Genomic DNA, 16,185 nt, shown 5'->3' with positions numbered 1-16,185 from the left:
GCCAACCAAAAGTTTACCAGTAAAATTATGTTCAGTTGTTAATTGATGGAGTAGATACAGGAAAAAAAATCTGAATTCTCTCTTATGGTCAGGGTTGCCAGGAAAAAACAAAGAATGCCTAAGAATATATAAACCACAACCAGCAAACAAACTGCTTAACACAAGCTTGGCCTAAAAATTGAATGTGAACTACTCAAATAATGATTTATTTGAAAGTCATATGCAGGTGGAAATCTTATTTCTTAAGTCTGGAATCATACTTAGGAATGGATGGCTAAATCAACAGGCTAGAGTTTGAAATTCCAATTTGTTATAAAAATCATGTTTATACTAGAAATAGTTACAGTTCAAATATAAATCACATTATACTGACATGACATTATCAAGATCATATATCTCTATGAAAATAAGTTTGATTCATAGTTCTCTGACAAAAATTCTTTTTGTCTGAATTATAACAAGTTCTTTTCAGAGGTACCCAATTGATGATGTTCTCTGGACCCTAAATCATAACACTTTGAAAGATAGTAGGTAGACTAGAAAAAATTTCATTTATTTTGAGTATGAACAACTCAATTTCATAAATAAAGAACAACATTCCTGAACTGCAATACAAGGAAAATGATTTTTAACAGAGAGCCTCTTGCTCAGTGTGGATACAGCCATACTCCATCATTAACAGAGAGTCTTCATTTTACTTTTAGATACAAGCTACTGGCTAGTGTTGCTCTCTTTGTTTGTCACAAATCTGTCTAGATAATTATGTTTTCTGATAATGGATGCAGTTATTTTGTCAATAGTTTGGTTCCCTCAACTAGCTTATTTTAACACATCATACTGAACACATTTGTTGTGCAATTAGCGGTAAGAATGATATTGAGCATGGTGGTAGTATACTTAGAGAGTTCACAAGTTTTAAATCAAGGCTAGGATGGATGTGATCACACTCAGAACCAGCAATTCCAGTTTCTTTCTTCACTCCTCAATGACTTGCCCTCATGGAAGTTGAATGCCATCCATCTGATTTAAGTTAAAATAGATGGTGAGTTAAACCCTTTCTTTTAAGTCTGCCTACAAGTACAGTACAGTGTGGCCTGTTCCTTGTCTACCACACTTCATCTTAGGCCCTCAGTCCTCTTTGTGATATTGCACTTGAGAATGAATAAGTGTGTTTGTTTTTTTTTTTTTAACCTCTATTGTAGACACACATCAGACGACATTCACCAACTGTTTCATTGGCAACACACTATTGCTTTAACCACAATCAGTCATTTTATTTGGTAATATTTCAGTTATTTCTCAATTCTATATGAGGAATAGAGTAGATTTGATGTATCAAGAGCCTTCAATAATTATCATTGACCATGGCAAACATACAAACATATTGTGTTGAGTACTTACTGGAAAACAGATATTCCTTATGTATATTTTCATGGACCAGAGAATCAAGATTCTATTACCTAGCATCAAAACTATATTAATAATCTATGAATATACTTTGTCAAGATAACTAAACTCTGACCATAGAAAGCTGAAAAATTCCATATAGTAAAAATTACTGCCATTGAAATTGTTTTTGCATACAGTGGAAAAAGACTGGCAATTCAACAAATGGTGCTAATAAAACTAGACATACACTTACAGAACAATGAAATTAGACTCATGTCTTTCATCTGACATGAAACTCAATTTAAAATAAACAAAATATTTCTACTCAGGATAGCAATGTGGAAAAGAGCTTTCTAACAGGGCTTTAGTGGGATAGGGAACAGTGAATGGGACTACATGAAATCCTTGGCACAGCCAAGGGAACCAAACACATAGGCCACAGAATGAGAGAAAAATCTTTGCCATGTACTTCAGACAAGAGAATATTAGCAAAACTTTATAAAGAACTGCAAAAAAATCAAATACTCCCCAAATTGTGTAGGGCTTGAGAAGACAAATTTCAAAAGAGAAGTACAGGTGAAAAATAAGACTTCTAAATTTTCTTTTATTAATTTTTGAGATGATAATATCATTATACACTTTTAACCTTTCCTTACTTCCCTCCAAGCCCTTCCACAACTCTTTTCCATTTTAATTGTTGTTGTTGTTATTGTTGTTGTTGTGCGTGCTTGTGTGGTGTGTGGTGTGTGTGTGTGTGTGTGCATGTATATGTGTTCTTAAATACATAAACACAGACTATTCAGTCTGTAGAATTTCACTTGTATGTATATAAGCCAAGAGTTGACCATTTGTTATTTGATAACCAATGTTGTGCTGTACCCTGAGGAAGATCATTTCTCCTGCTCTCAGCATTCCTAAATTGCTTGTAGTTCTTTGTATAGAGGGTTGAAGCCCCAGGACCTTTCCCTCTTCCACGTGATTGTGTCCATTGATGTTATTTCCAAATATATATTGGTGAGACTTTATACCTGATGTTTATAGAAGACAGTTTCACAGCAACTTTCAGGAGTATCAGATGCAAATTGTTACAGAAAATTATATTGACCAAATAGGATTTTAAAAAGTGGTCAATATTCATAGCAATCAAGAAATTGTGAATTAAGGGTATAAGGTATATTATAAAAATTTTAGGTTGTATGAGGAAACCAAATGAAATCACACCATTATATGTGCCATTTGTAGCTTTTATTCATTTGATCCCACATTAGTTAATAATGCTGCTTCTAGGAGACATGAATTATTAAAAACATCTCTAAGACAGGCATACATTCAAACATGTTACTGGTTAATAAGGTCCCAGAGTCACCCAGAACAATAGAGACAATAGAGGCCATTGACATGGTTCTTGGTGGTCCATCATAACTTGATGATAAATCCCTATTGCTGAAGACACCATATACTTTGCTTGAAGAACAGAGAGAAATGAATCTTGAATTAACCTAGAAGAAACTCTTCCTTCTTTATTTTTCAGTCTCTCTCTCTCTCTCTCTCTCTCTCTCTCTCTCTCTGTTTTTATTGGATATTTTATTTATTTACATTTCAAATACTATCCCCTTTCCCAATTTCCTCTCTCGAAACCCTCTATCCTGTCCACCTTCCCCCTACTGCTATGAGGATGTTCCTCCACCTACCCAGTCACTCCAGCCTCCTCCACTGGCATTTCCTTATGCTGGAGCATTAACCCTTCCCAGGAGCGAGGGTCTCTCCTCCCACTTATGCCCAACAAGGCCATCCTCTGTTACATATGCGGCTGAAGCCATGAGTACTTCCAAGTGTACTCTTTGGTTGGTGGTTTAGTCCCTGGGAGCTCTGGGGAGTCTGTTTGGTTGATATTGTTGTTGTTCTTATGGGTTGCAAACCCCTTCAGCTCCTTCAGTCCTTTCTCTAACTCCTCCGTTGGGGATCCTGTGCTCAACCCAGTGGTTGGCTGGGAGCATCAGCCTCTGTATTTGTCAGGCTAGGATAGAGCTTCTCAGGAGACAACTATATCAGGTTTCTGTCAGCAAGCACTTCTTTCATCCAAAATAGTATCTGGATTTGGTGTCTGTATATGGACTACCCCAGGTGGTGTAGTCTCTGGATGACCTTTCCTTCAGTCTTTGCTACCCACTTTTTCTCCATAATCTCTCTATTTTGCCCCCCCCCCCCCAAGAAGGATTGAAGCATCCATACGTTGGTCTTAACACTCTTCCTTCTTGTTCCCTGAGTAGTGCAACAGGGTACTGTACAGGCTGCTCGGGGAGAAAATATACCAGTGGTTTTATCCAGCTGTGGACTGGACACTACAAATTACCAAACTGACCTCTTAAGTAAAATGTTCCCAGTGGTTCAATAATTGCAAGAATATTTATAAGGGTAATTACTTGTTCTCATGATTGTATTTGTAACTTCAACATGGGAAAGCACAGCCCAGTCCTATAAATAAGCTCAAAATCTATGGCTAGGGAAGTGATAGTTCTATTGATAAGTTTATTAACCATATTAATATGTTATCTACATGGTCATATTGTCAATATGCCTTCAACATACTTATGTTTGTATTATAGCTTTATGCTGTCCAATCTTAATCAGCAACTTTTTATCATAGTGGGTAATTGTCAATTCAGAATTTCATTAGTTTTCAAAGTGCTAAAATATGCAATTTTAAATATTCAGCCATAAAAGGGACTTCTGTATCAAGCCAACATTCAGCAGACTTCCCAGGCATCTCTAAGGAGGTATGCAGAAAGAATGTAACTGCCGAAAGATGGAGAAGAGTTCTAGGAAAATCCTGGATGTTGTATACATGTATAATACATACATACATGCACACACACACACACACACACATATATATATATATATATATATATATATATATATATATATATATATATATACATGCATAAGATCTACACAAGATCAATCAAGTTAAAGATTCCAGCATGAAATGTGGAGGTCCTCCTAAAAATCCTGCCTCTAGAGAATGAGCTAGGTAGGTAATGAGTGTCACTGGAGAGTAAGTAATTTCTTTAGGAGTGTGGCAATTGGTATATTTTCCATTTCTCATTATTTGGCTCAGAGCCAAGCACATATACTAGCAACACTAATTAGCACTTAGTGAGTTAAATGGACAAACAATCAACCCATAATGAGCATTATTTTGGAAAGGAGATGTGAAATAAGAAGTCTAAGCAGGGCATGGTGTCACATGCATTTAAGTCCAGTACTTGGGAGGCAGAGGCAGGCAAATTTCTGAGTTCAAGGCCAGCCTGGTCTACAGAGTGAATTTCAGGAAAGCCAGGGCTATGCAGAGAAACCCTGTCTTGTAAAAACAAACAAACAAACAAACAAAACAAACAAACAAAAAGTCTAGGGGGAATTAGAGTATGGGGTGGTTCTTTATATTATTTAAATTTTCTACTTCATTAATTTTTGGCATTTTTTTTATTTTTGGCATTTTTAAAAAAGTACTCTCATCTTCTGCTCTGAGGTTTGGTGTATTTTTATTTTTCTAAGTTCTTAAGGTAGACCATTAAGTCATTAATTTGTAATCTCTATGATTTCTTGATAGAAGTCATTAGAGCTATACACTTCCCCCAGTGAGTCTGTATTGATTGTGACTTAGAAATTTTGTTGTATTTCAAATTTCATTTTTTCCCGAAAACATTTTAAATCCTTATCTTAATTTTAACTGTGACAAATCCATTGTGTAATAGTGGATTATTTAATCTCTGTGAGCTCATGCAGTTTCTATAGGCTATTTTCTACTGTGATTTGAAGCTTTAATCTGTTGTATTCAAATAGAATATAAAGAGTATTCAAAAATACTTCAAATTACTTACATTTGTTGAGATTTGCATTATGTCTCAATTTGTGGCCTACGACTTTACAGGAACTTCCATTGGCTTATTTGTTGCTTTCACTAGATACTGTTACTATGAGGTTGGTGGGACTTTTTATCGTGCAGAGACACAGGCAGCCTGCCTCTGCACTTTTTTGCTGCTGGAAGAACTTCCCCTCCCCCCTCACAGGGCTCTTTCTCACAGCTAACACAGGGCTCCTCTCCACAGCCTTTCTGAGAAGACCTGATCTGGCACTGGAATATTGCTATCCCCATTTTCATAGAGGCACTCCCTAATGAACCCCTCCCCCACGGGGTGGAGCAACAGATGCCTGCTTAAGAATAGAAAAACAACAATCTCTCTTGGTCCCCCTGTTGCCAAAGCTGGCATTCTCACTGATTGATGGCTAAGTACTTCCCAGTGCAGTTGGTGCCTATCAGTGGGAAGATCGAAGAAATAAGGGTCTGATGTTTGGGCCATTAAAGGAAAGTAATCAACAATTCACAGACAGCTGTGGCTAGTTGTAAAAACACACTAGTTCCTGATAGCACCATAAAGTTATTTCCCAGGTCTAAAGAGTGTCCCCTCCTAGTTGTGCGATTCAGCCCCACTGCCTGAACAAATGATATCATGTTTGAAAGATGACTTCCCTTCTTACTTCCCCTGACACCCTAAAGTCCAAAGAACTCCTGATTATGCTTGTATAAAAATCCCTAGGCGAGGGGTTGCACTGCTGTGGGAAGGATTGTGATCCAAGTCTGATTGGAATTAATAAAAGACTCTCTTGTTTCATTACATCGGGTCAGCATTTCTTAGAGTTCTCCTGGGGATCCCTCTGTGACCTGGACACAACGGTTGAATGTGTATTGCCTTAATTTTTTGTACTGCTTGTATATTTCTGTTGCAACCAGTGCATAGCATTAGATCATTGGTGGTGTCTTTTGATATGAGTTTCTGCACTAACATACATCAACTCTTCATGTTGAATGAGCAAGTAGATCTGGTTTTTTTTTTACCTTTACTTGGCTAGTTTAGAGTTTAGATACTTGAATCTCAGTTTGTCTAGGAAAAATTAGAGCCTCTGGCCTCATCAGTGAGTGATCTAAGTTAGTAGAGATGTATATATTTCAGGACCGGTGGCATGAAAAACAGACAGGTGTTCAGTAGCTAGTCTTGAGAACATGATGGTTTGGATTTTAAAGGTCTACATAGTTGTATTGTCTGACCTGAAAAATGGAGAAGCAGCCCAGGCAAGTGTTAAGATAGCAATATTTAGGATGATTGCAATAGCTGAGGTGTGACATCTGATTGGTGGAGCTGATACTGTCTCTTTAAGGATGTTGATATTCATGAATCTGAGTGCAAGTTCAGCTGGTTGTGTCATCTGATCTTATGGATCAGTAGGCTATCAGGGTGAGTCCCAATCCAACAAAGTTAGGAGGCCAGAATGCAGCCATGTGAAGCAAATGCCTGTGGAACAAGCATATGTCCTATTGAGTGCCTTAGTGAGATCAGAGTAAGGAATTAAAATAATTGAGAGAGGTATGTAGCTCAGCTCCTCAGACAAGGACAGTGAAGGTAAGGATTCTAATTGCAGAGAAAGCAGGCCTTCCAAGAGAATCTACAATCTAATATCTTAACAGTATTCATTTACATGGAAATCAGAAAATTTCTATTCTACATATGCCATGCTTATGTTTTCTTTTACTTAGAGCCACTCATATTTTATCTACTATACCTAAATATCTGCCACTACTGTTCATGCTACCCAAATCTGGTTTACTAATCATTCTGTGGATGCAGTTATCTCAGTGGTACCAATGACTATTTTCAGTTTATACATAAGAAAACGTATAAAAAATTTTTGGGGGAAAATGTTCAAGCACATAAAAATTAACATATTGTTCTAACAGTGTTTTATGAACTTTATTTATAAGGAGTTCTTGTCTGAGTCAACACAATTCCTAGTATCTTAAAGAGTTCCTTTCCTGTTACTAGAGACACCATAGTGATGTTGATTTTGTGGATTGAGTTATTATTAAGGGAACAGGTCTAGAAGACCATAATATTTTATATTCTAAATTCTGTTCTCATAACCTGAGATCACAGGTGTTCAGTAAATGTTGTAGAATAGAAAAGTGCATCTTCGTGTACACATATGAATGGGAGAGGGGGTAGAGAAAATAAATGGACAGAATGTTTTCCACTATGAGAATTATCATGAGCAAAAAGATTATCTAATTTCCATACAAATAGAATATGAGTAAATCCCAAGGTGCCTAAGAAAGATTTCCATATAAATCCTTGCTGCTTTCTTAGGCAATGCACATGTAGTAAGCTCAGGCATTTTCATATTCCTACAAGCCAAGATGCAGTATGCCATTGTGCTTACGCACTAACAGGGATTTACAACATTTGTGAAACAGCTGAAATTCAGAGGAATAATCATTTGATAGATCTTTCAATTAAAAGAAATAGAAACTTGGCAATCTATAAAAGGTAAAAATAGAAAATTAATTTATTAAAAATCAAATCATCTCATTCTAATTGGCTAGTAGCCAGTGGTGAATTTCTGTAATGTCATTCTGAATTTTGAATTTATATCTTAATGTAACATATTAAATGCATTTCTATTAAAATTTTGGGTACAGATGTGTCTTTACTGCAGTTAAGAAAAACACATTACAAATGTCATTATATGAGGAACTCCAACTGATGCAAGTTCAAATGGGAGTCTTTGAGCAGAATCATCCACCTCTGGGAGGAAAATTATGAAGAGAAAACAAGTAGCTGATCAAATCGCTCTAAGCAATTATGAAAAAATGTATGCAGAAATCCCCAAAATACCAAAAGCAACTTCTTTTAAATTCAAACTTAAATGATTAAAATCTCAAGATAGGATGATAATGAAGAGAGTAGGAGGAAATATGTTTATATGTGCACTCATATGTACATATAAGTATATATAAACAATGAAAATACCTCATCTGTGCCGGGAGGTGGTGGCACAAGCCTTTAATCCCAGAACTTGGGAGGCAGAGGCAGGCGAATTTCTGAGTTCAAGGCCAGCCTGGTCTACAGAGTAAGTTGCAGGTCAGCCAGGGCTACACAGAGAAACCCTGTCTCGAAAAACCAAAAGAAAATACCTCATTTGTCCTTGGCTACTTGACTAAGTTTCTTTTGAATTAGTTTTATATTTTCTTGAATTTTATATGTGATGGCTGAATCTATATCATATTTGTCTCTTTGTCTGACCAAATTCCTCCATTCCTTTTCCAGTGTGAGTAAATTTTACTAAGTTCAGTTTAGCTTACATATGCATTATGTAGATCTGTACTGTATGGAAAAAATATAGGGGAATTTGTCATAAAAGCAAAGGATTCTGGCTCAGTAAGCATCCACTGACATCATGTCATTTGACATCTAGTAGTGGGGCTGTGTGGAATTTCCTCTACCCCTATGGCATGTCTACAAGTTTTGTTATTAGTCTGTTAAGCACATTTCTGCAGTAAAACTTGAATAATGATAATGGCATTTCTAACATGGTCAGTACATTGCTTCATTAAGTTTTTTAAATTTAAAATCATTAATATATAAAATGGGAATTATTTATAAAACTTTTACTCTATCAGTTAAAACACAATTTCTATTTCAAAAATAAAGATTTCAAAGCAACAGACTCCAGAAAAGAATAACTAAGAAAAATGATCTTTTCCAGGGACGAGCACACCAATTGGCTGTATAGAACCAAATGGTGAGCACATAAAATATATATACAAGTGATACAATATGAACTGAAGAGGTTATATTAGAAATACATATCTATATGCATATACATATATGAATACAATAACATTTAATGGAAGAATAGGCCATGAATTTGAAGGAAAGTAAGAAATTGTATATGGCAGAGTTTGAAGGGAAGATATGGAAAGGAGTAATGTTATAATTATATTAAAATCTCAAAAAAATTAAATAAAAAATAAATAAGCCCTTTGAAGTCTTTCATTAAGAAACTAAACTTATTTTCTATGTTAGAGCTCTCCAATGGCTACTATTGTTAGTTACTTGCAATACCTCAAATTCATTTCATCTCAGGATCTAGAATTTAGATAGGTATGATATTTGTGTCTACTGTGTATGTATGTATGCTGAGAGAGAGAGAGAGAGACAGAGAGAGAGACAGACAGAGTCAGACAGAGAGACAGAGAGACAGAGACAGACAGGGAATGAGAGGCAGAGAGATAATGTATACAGATAGACCTATGTAAATCTTAGCTAAGTATTAGACAATCCAAAGTTTTAAGGCTTAGTTTTTATAGGTCCAAAGTGGAAGCAAAATTCACTTCAAATTTTATGAATAATTTAAAGTAGGGCATTGCCGTGCTGGGTCCAAACATTGCCTAATGAACTAATGCTAACTTTTTAGCAATGTTTGTTACTTAAATATTGTACACACACAAAAATGCGATTTTCTTCAAAGTGTCATGTGCATTCCCTGCCAAACAAAAATCAGTCCTTTCCTATATCAAAGTTAATTGTGCGACTAGTAGCAAGAAGAAATAACAGGCTGAGGTGTATAGGAGTTTTAAAGAGCATACCGTAGCCCACCGTAGAGAGGCCCAGGTGTTTCATTCTGTTTTTCACAAGTTCAGCAAGTTCCTGTCTTTCTGACCTCCGGTAGAGGTTCAGTCGCTGTTGAGTTATTTTTTCTGCAGTTTTACCGGAGTGCTTTGGCCCTTTTCTGCTCAGCCTTCGGGCCCACTGCATGCTCTTCCTTCGCAGCAAGGGATGGTCTGACTGGTCACTAGAGGTTGAGTTGCGGTGAATGCTGCGGTGGTGTCCTGGGTCTTTGACATCTTTGGTGTCTTCCCACTCTTCCACACTAATGGATATTTGAGACTTTAAGGGAAACGAATATAGATAATTACGTACTTTAGGAATAGTCATTGCCTAGAATTTAAATAACTTGTTTGCATGATCTTGGTATAATTATATATCTACATGTGAGAGTTTCAACAGTAAAAACAAAATAAAGACATTCCATTCTATCATCTTTTACTAATCAACTTGCAGAAACTTTTCTGGAGCTCATTCTTAATTGTTAAAACATCTGGATCTTCCCAGTGCTAGTTCTTTTTTTTTTTTTAGTGACTTTAAACACACACACACACACACACACACACACACACACACACACACACACATACACACATAAAACTGATTGTTAGATCACAGGTATTTTAAACATATACTATGATATCTTATAACTCCATTTACATACAGTCCATGAAATCTGCATGTTAATTCTGCCACAAATGTTTCAGATGAAACATAAATACTATATAAAATCAATTTTCGGGTAAGTTCATTTGAATATTTTTAAATTAATGCTCTTTCTACATATGACTGAAAATAAACTTTTGTGAAAAATGTGAATTTCTCTTAATTCTCATATGTACTTAGACTAAACTTAAATCACTTTTAGTCATGTATCTATTATTCATAACATAAAACATTTTGATTAAACTTTGTTTCACAGCATCTACATAACAGCCACTTTTCCAGAAATACCTCTAAGGACAACCACTAAAGGGATTACAGGCTCCTTTTCTTAGAAGGATAAGCCGTGAAGAAACTCACCAAGTCTCTTCAGAGTTACTATTTTTTCTGTGGATTCTCAGTTTTACAGTAAAAGACTCTCTGTCTCAGTGCTGTTAGTTTTTATACAAGGCAGTCACATGAAATCTAACTCTACAGAAGGAGTCCCTTCCTCTATGCAAACATACAATGCAAGTCAAGAGTTTCCTCAATGATTAGTGGACTTATAGACCCACAAATCTGCCACAGGGTTCCCCTCCAGAGCTGAAAGCTTGCTTGACCTTCAGATGTCATAGACACACACATGTAGTTTTCAAAGTAATAGACCTCAGGGCTGGCCACTAGTCACAATAAGGAATAGATCATTTAGACCTTCCAGTGTCTCAGATCACTTTTGTGAATGTTTGAATTCTCACCTGTGTGCCCCTTTCTTCCCAAATTCTCACTAAAAATTCTGGTGCATTTCTAGTATCCTCAGTCTGAAAAATCATAACACTTAAGTCACCTCTGAGGTTGATAAGCATTTCCCAATTACATTATCTCCTGTTCAAATTTTATCTACAATTATTTAAAAAATAAAATAAAGACATGCTATATACCTCCCATTCTCCTAGCAATTTGCAATATCTGAAAAAGTATTTATATCAGTAATAATGATGAATACTTAGTTAAGTAACAAAAACAGTGATATAGGTAATATAAATAAATTGTAACTAGGTGGAGTTTGTGTGGGAACGGTTGGGATAGAAAAAATGAATCCATGTTCCAGAAAAACTTAGGACTAAGTTAGGGAAGAACATGTGGAATTCTTTTGGAAAGCACACTGAGTTCAGTAAAACAAAGACTGTTTACCTGTATATTGTTTTTTTTTCCCTAAAGGTTTTAATAAATTTTATCTCACCCCAACTTCTCCTATATCTTCTTAATCGCCCTATCTACCCAGTTTTATGTTCTTTATCTCTGTCTCTCTTATAAATAACAAAATTAAAAACCACTGTATCTTGAGGAGCAAGTAGAAGGAAATGAAACACACAACTGGAATTATAGGAATAAAAACGATGATAGATTTTTATGGAAACCAAGAAGATATAATTCTGATATTGAAGTATGGATGTAAGGAAATGGATGGTGGATACTACCAAAACATTTTTACTAGAAGCTTCTTTTTCGATATTTATGACTCATGTTATTAATAGAGTTGACTTATACATAGAAACCAAGGAAAAGTAGAATTAAGGAAAGGTCACCAGTTTAATATGATAGCACTGCTTGAGGGAGTATTTTATTTTATTTTAAAATTATTTTCTTTATTTACATTCCAGTCATTACCACTGCCTCCTTGTCCCCACTCCCACAGTTCCGCATCTCATTCCTCATCTCCCTGCCTCCCAAATGATGACGATTTTAATTGGATTATTTGGTGTTTTACTTGGTAACTTCTTGATATCTTTATATAGTTTGGATATTAGCCCTCTATCAGATGGAGAGTTAGTGAAGACTTTTTCCCAATCTTAAGTTTGCCAAATTGTCCTATTGATGCTGTATTTTGCCTTACAGAAGATTTTCAGTTTCATGCGGTCACATATATCAATTGTTGATCATAGAACTTGAGCCATGGTGTTCTGGTCTGGAAATTTCACCCTGTGCCAATGAATTTGACACTCTTTCCTACATTCTATTCTGTTCAATTCAGTGTATCTGGTTTTATGTTGAGGTCCTTGATCCTCTTGGACTTCAGCTTTCTGCAAGGTGATAAATATGAATCTACTTTTATTCTTTTATATACACATCACCAGTTAGACCTGCACCACTTATTGAAGTTGATTTCTCATTTCCACTGCATGATTTTTGGCTTCTTTGTCAAAGAACAAATGCCCATTGATGTGTGGGTACTGGGTCTTCAATTCTACGCCATTATTGACCTGTCTCTGTAACAATACCATATGCTCTTTATCACTGTTGCTGTGTAGTACAGATTGAGGGCAAGGATCATGATTCTCCAAAAAGATCTTTATATGTGAAAATTGTTTTGGCTACTCTGGATTTATTGTCTTTCTATATGAAACTGACAATTGCTCTTTCCATGTCTGAGAAGAATTGTGTTGGAATTTTGATGTGGATTACACTGAATCTAAAGATTGCTTTTCGTAAAATGGCCAATTTTACTATAATAATACTATCAATGCATGAGCTTGGGGTATCTCTCTGTTTCTGAGGTCTTCCTCAATTTCTTCATAGATTTGAAGTTCTTGTCATACACATTATTCACTTGCTTGGTAAGAGTTACACCAAGATATTTTATACTATTTGTGAATACTGTGAATGGTGTTGTTTTCTAATTACTTTCTCAGACTGTTTATTATTTGTATAAAGGAGTGCTACTTTTTTTTTTTTTAGTTAATATATCCTGCCACTTTGCTGAAGCTATTTATCAGCCATAGCGGTTATCCAGTGGAATTTTGGGCATTGCTTATGTACACCATCATATCATCTGTAAATAGTGATGCCTTGACTTCTTGCTTTCCAATTTGTATCCACTTGATCTCAATTTGTTGTCTAATTGCTAGAGCTTAAACTTCAAGTACGATATTGAATAGATAGGGATTGAGTTGCCAGCCTTGTCTTGTCCCTGATTTTACTGGGATTGTTTCAAGTTTCTCACCATTTAATTTGATATTGGCTGTTGGTTTGCTGTATATTGTTTTTATTATGTTTAGGTGTGGGCCTTGAATTCCTGATGTCTCCAAGACTTTTATCATGAATCTGTGTTGGATTTTGTCAAAGACTTTTTTAGCATCAAATGAGATGATCATGTGTTTTTTTTTTAGTTTGTGTATATGGTGGATTACGTTGATGGGCTTTCTTATATTGAACTATTTCTGGATTCCTGGGATAAAATTTAATTCATCATGGTGAAAGATGGCTTTTATGTGTTCTTTGATATGGTTTGTGAGAATTTTACTGAATATTTTTACATCGATATTAATAAGTGAAATTTGCTTGAAGTACTCTTTCTTTGTCGGGTCTTTGTATGGTTTAGATATCACAGTAACTGTTGCTGTGATCTGTATGACAAGAACGTCAAGTCTCTCAAAAAAGAAATTGAAGAAGACCTCAGAAAATGCAGAGATCTTACACGCACATGGATTGGTAGAATTAACATAGTAAAAAAGACCATCCACCAAAAGCAATCTACAGATTCAACACAAATCCTATCAAAATCCCATCACAATTCTTGAAAGACTTGGAAAGAGCAATTCTCAAATTCATCTGGAAAAATAAAAAATCAACAATTGCCAAAACAATTATTAATAAAAGAAGTTCTAGGGGAATCACTATCCCTGACCTTCATATGCTACAGAGCAATAGTGATTAAAAACTGTATAATATTGGTACAGGGACAGACAGGTTTATCAATGGAATAGAATTGAAGACCCAGAAATAAAACCACACATTTATATATACTTGATCTTTGACAAAGAAGCCAAAAATTTACAATGGAAAAAAGAAAGCATGTTCAATAAATGTTACTGGTCTAAAGGCAGTCAGTATGTAGAAAAATAGAAATAGATCCATATTTGTAACCTTGCACGAAGCTTAAGTTCAGATAGATCAAGGACCTCAACATAAAACCAGATACACTGAATCTAACAGAAGAGAAAGTAAGAAAGAGCCTCGAACTCATTCGCTAAGCAGAACACCAATGGCTCAGGCTCTAAGAACAAGAATTGATAAATGGGACCTAATGAAACTGGAAAGCTTCTTTAAGGCAACATAGTCAACAGGACAGATCAGCAACCTACAGATTGGGAAAAAAAATCTTCACTAACATCACATCTGATAGAAGGCTAATATCCAAAATATACAAAGAACTTAAGAAGCTAATCACCACCCCCCCCCCAAAAAAAAACCAAGCAACTCAATCAAAAAATCAGGTATAGAACTAAAGAGAGTATTCACAATAAAGCAATCTTGAATGACGGACAAACATCTAAAGAAATGTTCAGTCTTTAGTGATCAGGGAAATACAAAGCAAAATGACCCTGATATTCCACCTTACACCAATCAGAATGACAGCACATTTTGGTGAGGATGTGGAGAAATAGGAATACTCCTTCATTGTTGATAAGATTACAAACTCGTAAACCACTTTGGAAAATCTGGAGGGTCCTCAGAGAATTGGAAATAGATTTACTTGAAGACCCAGCCTTACGACTCTTGGGCATATACCCTGAATATGCCTCCCCATGCCACAGGGTCACGTATTCCACTATGTTCTTAGCAGTCAGACAGATTCTTAAGTTCAAGGAAGCCCCTAAGGAAAGTGAAAAATGGCCTCCTGACAATGGAAATGAGTATGACAGAGAATCAATAGAGCTGAAAACTGGCAGATAAATAAATTTAAAAGGTAATAAAAAGATTCAAGTACAAGCTTCTATAAGATATCAGACAAAAAGAAAATTGTAGATAAACTCAGTCTCACAGAGTATATAAATACAAGCTTTTGTTTGTTACATTTATGTGTATGTTGTGTGTGTATATATATGCACATGAATGATGAGTATATATGAATAACTATGATTTGTAAATTCATGTTGTCATAATTCATAAGACTTATACAGCTGCATACATTGCATATATTTACAAGTATCCAAAATAAAAACTCTTAGATACGTACATATCTTTGTTTTTCATATTTTGCTTGTGAACCAAAATTTAAAAATTCAAAGAAAATAATAAGATTGATAATACCAGAGAGTCAAATGCTTTACCATTATTAAACTCAACATCTGTGGCATTTTTCCAATGCAGGGATATTGACTTTATATATTATTCATCATAGATTTAATTGTATCAACCTGAGCATCCTCTAAAGTACCAATATATACTCAAAAATAATGCTGAAATAAGGAAATAACATCTATGATCTTGTATACACTTGGTTACAGAATTATACATCATTAACCCTGAACAAGTGACACATTTATTTTAACTTAACCTATGAAGTATTAATATGTTCCCTATTTCCTTTTATTTCTGCTTCACATTCATCATAGTCCAAGTTCGCACACAACTACTTAAGGGGTAGTGAAAATCTAAATCCAGGGAAAATGCAGAATAAAGAGATGAATGGTTAATGCCTAGCAACAAGGACGGAAGCAGAGAATAACTATGCTGCAAACAAGCTCAACACACAGAAATAAATCTGACTGGAAATACTAGGTAGCTAACATGAACTAATGATTCTTTATCATGACAATAGAACAAAAGTGTGATTGATTTAGTGGTAGTAGAAAAAGGAAATGGGATT

At 35.3% G+C, this 16,185-nt stretch overlaps 1 protein-coding gene and 1 long non-coding RNA gene across 6 annotated transcripts in view; one reads left to right on the top strand and one right to left on the bottom strand.

Annotated features, from left to right (window-relative positions):
* Positions 1-16,185, bottom strand: part of Kcnt2 (potassium sodium-activated channel subfamily T member 2) — a 349,821-nt gene that overhangs the window by 10,612 nt on the left and 323,024 nt on the right. For all 5 annotated transcript variants that reach the window (XM_029539117.1, XM_029539120.1, XM_029539119.1 and 2 more), the window contains one exon: positions 9,875-10,175. In XM_029539117.1, coding sequence (XP_029394977.1) covers positions 9,875-10,175 — 301 coding nt within the window. The remainder of the gene's footprint in view (positions 1-9,874; positions 10,176-16,185) is intronic.
* The window catches only part of LOC110321415, a 50,971-nt gene that overhangs the window by 24,473 nt on the left and 10,313 nt on the right, over positions 1-16,185 (top strand). The gene's annotated exons all lie outside the window — the stretch shown is intronic.

The sequence above is a fragment of the Mus pahari genome, chromosome 5 (assembly GCF_900095145.1).
Source record: "Mus pahari chromosome 5, PAHARI_EIJ_v1.1, whole genome shotgun sequence".
Classification (NCBI taxonomy): domain Eukaryota; kingdom Metazoa; phylum Chordata; class Mammalia; order Rodentia; family Muridae; genus Mus; species Mus pahari.
This window is presented reverse-complemented; position numbering and strand designations above follow the sequence as displayed.